The sequence below is a fragment of the Lissotriton helveticus genome, chromosome 4_1 (assembly GCF_964261635.1).
Source record: "Lissotriton helveticus chromosome 4_1, aLisHel1.1, whole genome shotgun sequence".
NCBI classification, from domain to species: Eukaryota; Metazoa; Chordata; class Amphibia; order Caudata; family Salamandridae; genus Lissotriton; species Lissotriton helveticus.
Genome location: NC_136063.1, coordinates 1017680801 through 1017695591, shown reverse-complemented (window position 1 = coordinate 1017695591; position 14791 = coordinate 1017680801). Strand labels below are relative to the sequence as shown.

Genomic DNA, 14791 nt, shown 5'->3' with positions numbered 1-14791 from the left:
GAGCCATCTGGATGGAGCAGGGCTGTCACATGGAATTGTTTGGATTCTCTATTCACTGGCCGTGCCTGGAGACAGTGAGATTTGTCCCGCTCGGAGTGAGCTCTAGCTATATAGTTTAGGCACCACATCCGTTACACAAGGGTGGACTATACCCCTCGCAACTGGGCCAGGAAAACCCGGAGTGTCAGGTTTGCAACTACTTGTTTCTCTACCTAATTATCTTTGTCAACCCATAGCAGTTATTAGGATAGGGTCCCCACACACACCCACCCTAGGAGGTGGTGTGGATACAAGTGCCTCTAATAACCTTAAAGGTCTCAACTTCCATGGCCAGGGAGGAGGCAGTCTCTGCATTGTGATCAAGAGTCAGTAATTTTGTCTGCTAGAGTCCATCTGAAAGCAGAGACATCAATGGCCAAGGGTTGAGGTGGCAGGTGGAGACGGGGGAGGAAAGACTGCCCTAGGTAAGTGCCATTGAACAGACAATTCTGTCTTAGATAAATGTAGAGGCGAAAGGCAGTGAAAGGAGTACAGTATGGCATCAGGATTAGGATGAAACCATGCATCTGGTAAGGATCATTGTTGAGGCCGTGAGACTAGGTTCCTTGCTTTGGAGGTGGTGGTGCACTGGGAAGAGGAAGGTGTGAGTGGTGCAGTAAAGTGTCTAAGACCTAGATGAAGTACCCTCCCAGTATCCAAGGGATATCTTACCCATTTAGCTAGGTATGAGGAGAGTTTCTTAAAAATGTGGGCTAGTCCAAATTAGGAGCGTAGATGCTGCCTATTATAGGAGGGGAGCCATCCAATATGGTCTAGAGGACAAACTTTTTTCTCTTCAGATCTATATCTTTGGACCGGACTGAAAGAGGGGTTCCTGCTCTAAGCCAGATGATGGTCCCCTGGTATAAGCAGAGTAATTGGTGGTGTAAACCTGACCCCCTCATCTCCTTTGGAGTCTCCCTCTCTCAGAATGTGTGATTTGAGGTCTTGAATCAGTGCTGTGTGTACCACCTGTATTTGAGGAAGTAGTGGATTTGGTGTCATTTGGATGGTGTTTGCATCCCCCTAATATTCCTGGAGACTATCTGAAATGTTTGTCTATGCATCATAACATGAGTTGTATATTGTCTGCCTTTTCCCCTGCAGAGGTTGGGGGGGGGGGGCATCCCTTGCATAAGCTACAGGTTGGACTGAATGGAGAAGGGAGGGGTCATCCGCTCTTAAAGTACTTCAACCATGGAGAATTCAAGCTGAACAAAACACTGAGCAGATACAGCGGGCAAACTGCAGCTTGCCAACTGTCTGAACTTTCCAAAAAATTGTCCAGTGGGAGGGTGGGGCTGGGGGTGTAATATTGTGGTCTAGGGCTTACTGTTTTAAGGATACTTTTCAAGGTGGCAGCAGCCGTTTAACTAGAGTAGGAGGAGTGGTCCCATGTGAGACCCAGGAAAAGCCTGGGGGTGGGGTTTAGGGCTGGGTGCATTGTACGCAGGGATGAGACCCCAGTATGGGTCAGTGACATGTCTAACAGAATTTCTAATGATTAATCATTGAAGAGTAGACATTAAGAAGGACGGATACAGTGGACCTCAATGAGAAGGGTGCGAGGGGGCTTGCGACCCGCTCTAACATATATATTGAGGGCCAAGGATGAAAGGTACATAGGCTAGAGGGATATGTCACAGAAGTGTGGCTTTAAATTCTGTCTTCCGCTGTCTGCAGGGGCCAATCTAGGAGCGACCATGAAATGTCTTCATCAAAGGAGACTTCTGAGGAAGTGCTTGTTGGGTCCCTGGGGGACCCGAAAGGTCACTACCCCCAACAGGTGCTGATCTTTGGCCATATGAGACCTGGTTTTGAAAAGGGAACGATGTGGAAGATTTTTGAGTTTCTCTGTGAACAGTAGTTCCTAGGTGGGTGGCATCCACCTGTGTGGAAACGCCTGAGCTCTCCTCCCAGTTCCAGTCCTTCAAAGGATCCAGAAAGAAATGTTTTTTTAACACTTAGTTTTTCATTAAACAATGATCTGCGTATACAGTTTAAAATCATGATGGCAATCATTCACAGTCGCACAACTTCTATTGTACTTTAGCATTTTCTTGAATTCAGCTGCATTACATCTCTTCGTCTGATTCACACTCTGATTCCGGAGACGCGCAGATGTTTCCTCTATAAACGTTACATTTGCCCCATACCCTTCCCCATTTATTTGGGCATCTCCTGTTTACAAATGTGGCCCTCTCCGCTACCATGGCACCCGTGTTTTATGCTTTTAATTGGTTTTATTGCTGTCTTTTCTTATCTATGCAATGTTTATATTTACATTAATGATTAATCTGGAAAGTAATCTAATAAGGTGATTTTTACTTTGCATTGTGTTCAAAAACCTAATTGTCCTCCTGTTTTGCAGGAAGTGAAAGATGCTAACATTGCTATTCTTACCTGCCCGTTTGAGCCGCCTAAGCCTAAAACTAAACATAAGCTTGATGTGACTTCAGTGGAAGATTACAGAGCTTTACAGACCTATGAGAAGGAGAAGTTTGCTGAAATGATTAAGCAGGTTAGTGCACTGCCTCAAAAGCAGTCTTTTAAAATTATGATTGCACTTGTAAACCACGTCCCCTCATGAGGAGTCTATAAAATATATATTTGTTTAACTGGGGGAGGTTTTACCACGATCTTGTGGTACCCCAGCTGGATTGCAGTAAAATAAAAATGGTAGGCACCATTGATTTATTTGTTTAAACTGCCCCAGTGGTGGAGCCGGGGGTCAAAATATATTATTTGGCTGGGCCGTGTGGGCCCCTCCCTGAACGGACTTCGACCCCGGGCCCATCATGTTATTGAAAGGGGCAGTAAATATTTTTAAAGGGCAGGTGATGTGTGCCCCATCCCTGAGCCAATGTCTGCCTGGTACCCAGTACCTCCCACCTCACCCCCCAGCCCCCCCCCCCCCCCCATGGCCCATAACTTAGCAGGGTCCTGGGGAGCTCAACCCTGGGACATGGAAACAGAACGTTCGGGGCATGTGGGCTGCTGAATTCATATCTATAGCATAGATCGCCGCCTAGTGTTGGGTCCGGATGATTGCACATTGTTGTCCTGGAAGAGTCTTCGAAGTATCACGAGATAGGTGGCTCCTCCCCTGGACTACAGTGCGCATGGGCATCGACTCCATCCTCAGATTGTTTTTTTCCGCCATTGGGTTCGGATGTAATTTCGTTATCTCCAGTTCGGAATCAACATAAACTTTTCGAGGCCCGAAGGCCTTTTTCATACTGTCTGTATTGTTTGCGTTCGGTGCCCGGTTCTATTCCGACTCAGTTCCCGAGTTGGATATCCAGAGAGTCGCGTGACTCTTCGGTGATCGAGGCCCAGTCGACGCAGCAAGACCCTCGACAACATGGAACGAAGCCCGTTCAAGAATTGTCCCGTGTGTGGATCCAAGTATCCCCACATCGACGTCCACCCGGTGTACAACAAGTGCCTGACGCCGGACCACGATGAAGCCAACTGTATGGCTTGTTCCAGGTTTCGTTCGAAGAAAACGATTCGGCGCGCATGGAGGCCCGGCAGTCGACCCCGGGACCGGTGGACATCTTCGACAGCGAAGAAGCAGACGAACACGAAGTTCAGATGCAGATTTCACCTCCGACCGAGGAAATCGACTACGACTATGAAGCGGATGTCGAAGGCCTAGACGTAGAAGTCGTCGTCGACGGGGTAGGAGACGACAATGAGGCCTATGGGGCCATGGAAGATAGCTCCGAGGAAGAGCTATGCCCCGTTCGAACAAATACAAAGGCTCAGGTAGAGGGATCGCCACGCGGCCTTACCCAAGACCTTCTACCAGGATCCACGGCCCCGCCTTCAGGCCCAGCTACGGACACTTCGGCGGAGCCGCCATTGTCAAACGAAACCGAAAGTGAAACCTTCGGTGTCGACAAAACCAAAAGTGGTTGAAACACCATCGAAACCGAAGACGTCTGCACCCTCGTCTTCCGAGGTGTCGGGGCAACCCAAGCCGAAGACAGCGGTCGACCCAGTGAAGTTGGTCAAGGGCGTCGAGCCGAAGTTGGTCAAGGGCGTCGAGCCGGAGTCAAGCAAGGGCGTCGAGCCGAAGTCCAAGAATGGTGTCGAGCCGCAGTCCAGCAAGGGCATCCAGCCGAAGACTGGGGACCCGAAACAGGTTACCCAGGCCGCCGATCCGAAACAGTCGGCGTCGACATCTGCTGTCACGGAAGGGGGGCGTAGCGCCCCTAAGAAGGATTCTCCTATGCCTCAAATGGAAAAGACCAAGTCATCGACGCTCGAGTCTTCACATGTTAGTGGATCGAGGTCGTCTGTCGGGTCGACGAAACCGTCCGCTTCCTTTACGAAGCAGGTCTCGGACTCCCTGAAACGTATCAGGGACAAGGCTTCAACGGAAGAACCAAAGACGCCTTCCGCCCCGAAGCAATCTGTCCCATCGTCTAAGTCTTCGACGCCAATCCTCTTCACGCTGCCGCCGAAGGTGGCAACGAAGGCCTTCGCACCACGGTCGGTGCCTGAAGCGCACATGCGGGGTTCTGCGGGGTCGAAGCCTACTCACCCGGCTGGGGGCTTGAAGCATCGACCACCATTGGTTGAGGAGCAGTCGGAGCGTTTCATCGACGCCAACACCGGGAAGCTTACGCTTTACAAGAGGAAGATTACTGCGACACAGCCTTTGGAGTCCTACACCATTTCTCTAAAGCGCAAAAAGCCTGCTTCAGATTCACCAGTCTTGGTCGAGCCACTGGTTCCTCGGACTCCAAGAATTGCCACACCCTCACCAACTTATTCAGATGTAGAGGATGCTGGGGATGATGACGAGGAGTACAACTTTCCTGCCAACACAGATCCTGATGAACAACAGGACTCATGGACAGGGGCAGGTGACCAGGGGGGATCAGCAATCCGCCCATGACCCTCAGGTCTACAACGTCAAGACCTCTCCCACTGAGGATTCTGCATCATTTAATGCCTTAATTGAGAGGGCAGCAAAAAACCACGACGTTGAGCTGCATGCTGACCCTGTTGAGGTGGACTTCCTCTTTGACACTTTTTCAACAGCTGAAAAGACTGTAAAGACTCTCCCAATGTTAAAGGGGGTCCTGAAACATGCTGCAGACATTTTTAAGGAACCCACGCGGTCCAGGGTTGTCAACCCTAGAATTGAGAAAAAATACAGACCGGCACCTGGCGATCCTACCTACATCAAGGGCCAGTTGCCGTTGGACTCTCTGGTCGTTTCTAATGCCTGCAAAAGGGCGAATTCGCAGACCACTGGTGAAGCTCCTCCCCCGGACAAAGAATCCAAAGTGCTGGAGGCATCAGGAAAGAGAGTAGCAGCTCAGGCGGCCAATATCTGGCGTATCTCTAACACGCAGGCACTCTTGGCTAGATACGACAGGGCACACTACGACACACTAGAGACCTTGTTGCAACATCTACCAGACCAATATAAAGAGGCAGCGGAGATGCTTATCCAGGAAGGGAAGCTCATCTCCAACGCTTCCATTAAGTGTGCACTAGACGTTGCGGACACTGCAGCCAGGGCAATTAATACGAGTGTGATGTTGAGACGTCAGGCATGGCTCCGAATCTCCGGGTTTAAGCCGGAGATACAAACTACCATCCTCAACCAGCCGGTAAACCCTGACAGAATATTTGGTCCTGAGGTGGATACCACCCTGGAAAAAATAAAGCAGGATACCGAGACTGCTAAGTCCATGGGAGCTCTACAGTCCCAACAGTTTCGAGGGAGCACTTTTCGTCGCTCAGGCAATAGGGGTTTTACCAGAGGCCAGATGTCCCAGCAAACACAATTCAATAAAGGTGGGGCGCAATCCTCTTACACCAAGCAGAGTAGAGGAGGTTACCGGGGCAACAGCACCAAGGGCAGAGGCAGGGGCAACAACAACTCCCGTTCCTCCACCTCCAACAAACAGTGACGCCCTGTCACTGCCCCCGACCATTCCACACCTGTCGTGGGGGGGGGGGGGGGGAAGAGACTCCAGCAGTTCCTGCCAGTCTGGAAATCCATCACCACAGACAGGTGGGTCAGGAAACTTATCCAGTTCGGTTATTGTTTGGAGCTCACATCCACGCCACCCAACATACCACCAAAACACCGTCCTATGTCCACAGAGCATTTGCACTTATTGCAGCAGGAGGTTCTTGTCATGCTGCAAAAAGGCGCAATAGAGCTCGTGCCAGTGGAGGAAGAAGGCACAGGAGTGTACTCCCTGTACTTCTTGATCCCAAAGAAGGACGGGTCCCTCAGACCTATTCTGGACCTCAGGCCCTTGAACCAGTATATTCTCTCCGAACACTTCCACATGCTAACGCTGCAGCACGTTCTTCCGTTGCTCAATCAGGGAGACTTCCTCGCAACCTTGGACCTCAAGGATGCTTACTTCCACATTCCACTCCATCCATCACACAAGAAATACCTCAGATTCACCATTCAAAATCGGCATTACCAATTCAAGGTCCTTCCTTTCGGAGTGACCACGGCACCCAGAGTGTTCACGAAGTGTCTGGCGACAGTGGCTGCGCACCTCCAGAAGACAGAACGTACATGTCTACCCTTACCTGGACGACTGGCTGGTTCAAGCAAAGTCAGCCCAGCAGTGCGCCGCCGACATGTCCCACACCATTCACCTTCTTCACGGTCTGGGCTTCTCACTGAACTATCCAAAGTCGCACCTTCAGCCGGCCCATGTGCGGCAGTATCTTGGCGCGACGATAGATACTCTGGCGGCCACAGCTCAGCCAAATTCAGTGCGGATCGACAACATCCAGTCGCTAATCCGAAAGTTCAGACCGCAACACTCCCTTCCAGCGAGAGTGTTCATGCAGTTGATAGGCATGATGGCCTCCTGCATCTTCATAGTCCCGCATGCGAGGTTACATATGCGTCCGCTCCAAGAATGCTTGGCACATCAGTGGACTCCGGCTCAAGGGCGGTTGAACGACCTAGTGTTGGTGACCGGTCGGGCATAGAACTCTCTGCATTGGTGGACTCCACACAACCTTTGCAAGGGCCGACCGTTCCAGGAGCCTGTGCCACAGATTATCCTAACGACGGACGCATCTCTCCAGGGATGGGGAGCTCATGTACTCCACTACACGGTGCAGGGACCATGGACGACGCAGCAAAGGAAGATGCACATCAACTATCTAGAACTGATGGCAATCTTCATGGCGCTGAAGGCATTCAAAGTACATCTGTGCAACAAGGTCGTGTTGATCCGGACGGACAACATGACGGCCATGTACTACATCCAAAAGCAGGGAGGTACACACTCTCCACAGTTCTCATCTGGCTCAGAGCATGTGGAAGTGGGCCATTCAGAGGAACATCTTCCTCATGGCGGAACACCTCCCGGGCAAGGACAATCAGATGGCGGACCTGCTCAGCAGGTACAGCCACCAAATGCACGAGTGGGAGATGCATCCATCGGTACTCCGTCCGTTCTTCCAGCAGTGGGGTCATCCAGAGATAGACCTGTTCGCCACAAGGGAAAATGCAAAATGCCAAAGCTTTGCCGCCAGGTTCCCTCACCCACAGTCGCAGGGCAATGCGATATGGATGAACTGGTCAGGCAGATTTGCGTACGCTTTTCCCCCAGCACCTCTCATACCGCTGGTGGCAAGAAAGCTAAAGCAACATTCGATAACACTCATCCTGGTTGCTCCAACGTGGGCACGCCAACCATGGTACACCACGTTTCTAGAACTCTACGTGGTACCGCATCAACGCCTGCACCTCACACCCAGGCTTTTGACGCAGAACCATGGCGACATTCAGCATCCAGATCCGCAACCGCTCAATCTGGCGATCTGGCTCCTGAGGTCTTGGAGTTTGGCTACCTTGACTTGCCTCCAGAATGCTTCCTGTGAAGATTTCGCTACTTTCTTTAACCAAAAAACTGACTACATTAGGAACGATCTCCTCATTGACGCAAGCCTTTACTCCAAACCCCACCGCATAACACCCAATGAACCAAAAAACAATGCGACATGGTCATCCTTTGACACTTACTCTGAAGAAGAAATTGACAGAATACTCAGCACCCTGAAACCATCCAATCACCTCACTGACCCTCTTCCTGCTAACGCTGTAAAAGACTTCACCCCTTTGCTCCTCCCACTCTGGACTAAAATTATCAATAGTTCACTTCAACAAGGAATCATCCCTGACTCCCTCAAAGTTGGACAAGTTACACCTTTACTAAAGAAACCAACAGCTGGCCCCACTGATCTAAACAACTACCGGCCGATTACCAACATTCCCACTCTCGCCAAACTATTGGAAAAATGCGTTCAACTACAATTGACAAAGCACATAGAACAGTTTGATCTCCTCAACCCTCATCAATCTATCTTCCGAGCAGGGCACAGTACCGAAACTGCTATGACTCACATAATTGACGACGCCCTCCAAATCTTAGATCAAAATGATACATGCTTCCTCATCCTCCTTGATCTCTCTTCAGCATTCAACACTGTGAAACATGAGAACTTACTCGAACTCCTAAACACAAGAATGGGTCTCTCTGGAACTGTTCTTCAGTGGTTCACCTCCTTTCTACAGAACCGATCTCAAAAATTCAAGAGCAACAACTTGATGTCCGCTCCAATACCTGTATCGTTGGGTGTCCCCCAAGGATCATGCCTATCCCCTACCTTGTTCAACCTAGTTATGGAACCTCTTACCACCTTGCTACAAGTATCCAATGTACATTTTCACATGTACGCCGATGACACTCAACTATATCTCAAACTACAATCCCCCAAAGACATTATGCGCCTGAACTCAACGATCAGAAGCACCCAATCCTGGCTGGCCGATAACCACCTCCAACTCAATGCTATGAAAACTGAGTTCCTTCTGATCTCACCTCCTGCGAAAATCTCTACCACTCAAAACTGGCTTAAGCACCTTATTGCACTCAATGTACAACCGACCATCGTGGATTCAGCAAAATCTTTAGGCATAACACTTGACGCCAATCTCAACATGCAGCAGCATATCAGCAAGGCAACTAAGGGAGCTAACTTCCAAATAAATACCTTGAGGAAACTTAAACCCTTCCTCCCAGCCGAGGACTTCCGAACTGCAGTACAAGAACTAGTCATCCCTCGCATAGACTACGGCAGCATCGCCCTCTGCGGTCTCCCCCTAACTACAACTGCACCCCTAAGAGCTTCACTAAACGCGGCAGCAAGACTCATCACTGGATCTAAAAAACACTCCAGCTAAAATACATATGAAAATCGCCTGCATGACGCACAAGGCTATACACTTGAAATCACCCGGCTACCTCAATCAAAAGTTGACAATTTCCGGCGGGTCCAGAACCACCAGAAGTACAAACAATCTTCTGCTGAAGCCTCGAAGATTCCGGAAGGAAAAAACTTACAAACGCTCCTTCTCAGGAATGGCGCCTAGGATCTGGAACTCACTCCCTCCTGAAACCAGGCTCATCTCATCCACTCTTCTTTTTAAGAAAGAAGTTAAAGCTATCCTCATGGCTAAATACACTTGAACTACTACTCTTGATCTTTAAGACTCTGCGTCGAGCTATATTATTTGTTTGATCCCTTTACACATGTTTTACTTGTAATATTGACCTAACTGATTGTTCTTCTCCCTCTTATTTGTACTACTGCATTGACCTACCTTGCCTTACCTTACCTTCCTAACTATGCTCCCTCTTGTACCCACCCTACCACTTATTTATACTTGTGTAAAGCGCTCTGTTATCTGCAAAGATCTTATTCGCGCTATATAAAACTTTTAAAATAAAAATAAAATAAATGCATGGATATCATTCGGGAGGCGAGAAAGCCCACCACTAGAGCCTGCTATGCAGCGAAATGGAAGCGGTTTGTCGTTTACTGTACTGAACACCACATCAACCCGCTAGATGCATCCATTCCCAACATCATCTGTTATTTGTTACATCTTTACAAATGCAATCTGGCATATGCTTCCATTCGGATACACTTATCCGCCATAGCGGCTTATCTCCAAAACAGGCAGCATCTCTCCGTTTTCAGAGTGCCCGCCATTAAAGCCTTCCTAGAAGGACTAAAGCGGGTCATCCCTCCAAGGACCCCGCCAGCCCCCGTATGGAACCTCAATGTGGTCCTCACCAGGTTGATGGGCCCACCTTTTGAGCCTCTACATTCATGTGAGATTCAGTTCTTAACGTGGAAAGTGGCTTTTCTCATTGCCATTACGTCTCTATGACGTGTTAGTGAGCTGCAGGCGCTCACTGTACAAGAGCCATTCACTCAAATTCACTCTAACAGGGTGGTGCTGCGCACTAACCCTAAATTTCTTCCTAAAGTGGTTTCGCAGTTCCATGTCAATCAGACCATTGAACTGCCCGCGTTCTTTCAAAACCCAGAGACGGTGGCCGAAAGAATGCTCCACACTCTGGATGTCAAACGAGCTTTGATGTACTACATTGATAGGACCAAAGCATTTAGGAAGACACAACAACTCTTTGTTGCCTTTTCAGCCCAGCACAAAGGCAACCCCATTTCCAAAGCAGGTATAGCCCGGTGGATCGTTAAGTGTATTCAGATTTGCTATCACAAGGCTAAGCGCACTTTAACGGTCCCTCCCAGAGCCCACTCCACCCGCAAGTTGGGGGCCTCTATGGCTTTCCTAGGTAATATCCTGTGAGAAGTTGGCCTGATATATGATGTTTCCAATTCTGGAACCACCTTGTATCAGTCCAAATATCCCCTTATGGTGTCTGGTTGTAAGTCAACCTTATAGACAAGCTATCTTAATGGTAGCATAGACTAAGCAGCCTTAAAGGCTTAACTCAAGAGGTCGTGTTAAGCGAGCTGTTTTACCAATCACAGTCCTGTATTATCAAATGAAAGGACACCACACAAGTATATATTATAAAAATATATGTATTTATTACTCAAAATAATCCCCAGTACTCTTTATGAATAAAGGGGCACAAGCGTTAAATCAAAAGCACAGTATAACATACAAAGTTGCACAATTTATGGATGAGGGCGAGGGGCCACTCCGACCATATACTAAACAAGTGGTATAAGAGATACCAATCGAACAGTGGTTAGGCCTAGGGCCTAGGGAATCGCTGGGAGCAGTCGGGACAAGCAATGCTGGAGTCTGGGAAAAGCCGGCGGGATTCGGGTGCAGCGCTGAAAGCGCACGCATGCACCAATGTTAGTCAATGGTGCGTAAAAGTTACACAAATAGAAGTTAAGGACACTTCCGCTGAACCTAGAGGGACAAAACTTAAGACACAGACCCTAGAGGTGTGTACCAGTGTGGGAACACCGGCGTTGCAATGTTACCTCACCCACAGGAAGCGGTGCACAGGGTCGAAGTAGTGTCGGGTTTCGTCACGCTGATTCTTGGAGCTGAAGAGGCTGCAGGCGCTGTGAAGGAGAATTGTCCGGTGGGATCCAAGGGTGGATCGAAGTCGAAAAGTACCTGAAAGCAGAGGGGACAGAGTCTGGGTCACTCAGCAGTGACCAGGGTGGAACCAGGACAGAACCAGGCAATGTCGGGCGCAATCAGGTGGTTGTCGAGGAGCTTCTCTCCGCTGTCACGTGGGCTCTGGGGCATCTACGACGTCCAGGAGCAGGTCACGATCTGTCCCACGTAGGCTCTCGCCATCGGCGCTGTCTGCTTCAAGATTGGAGCAAACAACACTTGGCAAAACCAATCCACGCGGAACCGGAAGATTGCGTCTCACTCGGACCAGGAGGGTCAGAGTGGGGGCTCCTTTTCAGGGGAGCTGGTGCAAATCTGGAGCAACCAGAATCGCAAGTCGTTTTTCAAGTTTCGTCGGCACAGGGGCCACAAGCCGGCTGGCAAGTGACCGGGCCAACGCGTTGAGCCAAAAGAAGCAGAAGGGCCCCACGCAGCACTCGTCGAGTGTGGAGGGCTGAACTTCGGTGCAAGAACGGCTCAGGGTTGGGGCTTCTCAAACCCCGGTGTACAGCTTCGAGGGTCACTCGTGGGCTGCACGGTCAGCGTCTCGTGGTCTTTTCAAGATGGCGTGCCCCACGCTTCCGGTCGCCTCCACGGGTCTCAGCTCTGCAGGGACTGTGGATCGGGCTGTTAGAAGGCAGGCAAGCTTGATCTCGTCGATCTGTCGCTCGAGTTCCGGCGGGAACTGCAACAAAGCAGACGTCGAGGGCTGGATGGTGCCTGTTTGCACAGGGTGGTCACTCCTTGACCACAAGGGAGATTCTTCAGTCTTCTACGTTGAGTAGGATGTCGAAGGGTCCAGAGTTTCGTTTCTTATGTTTCATCAGGATAATCTGAAGTGCATTGGCACTGCTCCCACTCTTATTCGAATCTGGGGGGCTGGATTACCTGCTAGGTCCCCTCCTATGGGTGGGACCCAGGAAGGGGGTGGATACACCCCTTTCCTTTGATCCAGGCCGCGCTGGGACTGGGGCTGGTGTGCCCCAGAACCGGATTATGCAAGAGGAAGCCTTGTGCTCCCCATGCAGTGTCTGGTTTCTTTCAAACCTCCCTGCTACAATCCACTATCTCCTGTCTGGGGGGGTGTAACTCCTCCCTGCGACAGGAAACCCTTTGTCCAGGCCCCTTTGGCTGAGTGTCAGTCAGCTTCAGGGGGTCAGACTTGTGTCTGTGGCAGAAGCATCCATTTTGTGGATCTGAGGCCCTTTTAGAAATTAACCGCATTTAAGTAAAGTAACATGTCTTACCCCTCTAGCGGGGTGGAATGCTATCCCCGTCGCCAGAACTGGCGAGGGGATAGTATTCCAAATCGTATGACACCTTACACGACATGTTTTGATAAAGCCAAACCAAAGTTGCTATATAATTGCAAGGATTATAATGCACTTAATAGTATATGGTATGGCATTATCCTGAAACAGCTTAGGGATTTGTTCCCGACGGCTGCAGACAGGCTCAGCTCATGCTAGAGCTCCATCTCACATTAAACCACGCACTCTGCCTCCAGGATTGATGTGGCCTTCCATAGGAGTGGCTCACAGGTTTATATGTGTCCAGATATAGGTTTAGATATAGGTATACTATATCTAACCAAGGGGTGATTACACCACCTTACCCCAGCTGAGTGATCAGCCAGTTGTGTCAATTTAAGAACCAGCCAGGGGTGGCAAAAGATATGCTGCAGCCCCTGGTAGGCCTTGGTGGCACCTATGCCCTGAGCACCTATAGTGCATGGTACAGGGGCTGACGAGTCCATTTCCAATTGTGGTATGTACCTAGGGTACATGGAATCCATTTTACAGAGAGAGCAGATGGCCTGGGGCCCTGATTAGCAGGGAACCAGGTCAACTAAGTCAAAAACCAGCTAAACACAAGGCAAAAAATCTGGGGTAACCATAGTCGGGTAGCCACCTTCCTACATATCCCTTTGGAAGATATTTGTAGAGCAGCCACATGGTCTACACCACATACATTTACTAAGCATTACTGTGTAGATGTGCACTCCAAGCAGCAGGCAGCTGTAGGGCAGGCTGTTCTTAAGACACTATTTCAGACTTCTGCAGCTGGCACAGGCGGCCGCCGTTAATGGAGGGACTGCTATGTATTCTATGCTATAGATGTGAATTCAGCAGCCCACATGCCTCGAACTGAATATGCTACTTACCAGTATGCATCTGTTCTTGGCATGTAGGGCTGCTGACATTCATATCGCCCGCCCTCCTCCCCGGCGCCTGTAGCGGCTGCAGACTTTTTTACACTTACTCTTAGCATGGCAATCGCTTACACTGTTACACTCCATCTTTGCCACAATGGCTAAAAACAATCTGAGGATGGTCGATGCCCATGCGCACTGTAGTCCAGGGGAGGAGCCACCTATCTCGTGATACTTCGAAGACTCTTCCAGGACAACAATGTGCAATCATCCGGACCCAACACTAGGCGGCGATCTATGCTATAGATATGAATGTCAGCAGCCCTACATGCCAAGACAGATGCATACTGGTAAGTAGCATATTCATTTTCTCCCACAGAGGAGCCACAAGACCAGCAATTAGTATCTTTGGACAGGGAAAACGAGCTAAGGAATTAGGAGTAAGATACAGTCTGTGATATAGAAAAAACATTGATCGAGTGAGGGAAGCAGAACGAGAACTTTTAAGAGAACGGGACCAGAGTTGATCCTAAAAGGAAATATTCCACTCACAACCCAGATCCGATTCCCATAGCAGTTCCAATTTAGTCTTAAGACTATCTGGGTTGGGGGCCGAGAAGAACTTATAGATAAGAGAAGCCTTGGGGAGCAAAAGGATACGTAAAAGAGGATTTGGAGGGATGGAAGGAAAGAGGGACGGAAGAGGATAATAAGTATCTAAAATTACCGTCGTTAGAATAGAAATTTTCGGTAAGAATGAGCGAGGGCATTGAAAAATAGATTGAAACTGGGGAAAGGAAGACGGAGATGTACCATCAAAAATGTGTTTAACCCAAATTATACCTCTCCGTCGCCATGTCGTCCAAAAAAATAGGTCTATTATTGACCGTAATAAGGAAGTTGTACAACATAGATGACTCCAAAAAGGATTCTCTAGATCTAGGTTTTGGAGAAAGAATAGGTTGTAATAAAGAACACGTGTGTTTAAACAAAGGAGAAGTGTAAGAGGGTTTTGTAGAAAAGGTGAGGACTTCCTTAAAAGAGAAAGGTAGTAAAAGTTCACGTTCGATTGATATCCAAAGAGGAGTAATGGGGGAGGTTTCGGAGATAAGCCATTG

The 14791-nt window shown here is 49.2% G+C and overlaps 1 protein-coding gene across 3 annotated transcripts in view; it reads left to right on the top strand.

The window, feature by feature from the left end:
- Window positions 1-14791, top strand: part of CCT5 (chaperonin containing TCP1 subunit 5) — a 135600-nt gene that overhangs the window by 34260 nt on the left and 86549 nt on the right. For all 3 annotated transcript variants that reach the window (XM_078687618.1, XM_078687620.1, XM_078687619.1), the window contains exon 7: window positions 2411-2560. In XM_078687618.1, the coding sequence (XP_078543744.1) occupies window positions 2411-2560 (150 nt within the window). The remainder of the gene's footprint in view (window positions 1-2410; window positions 2561-14791) is intronic.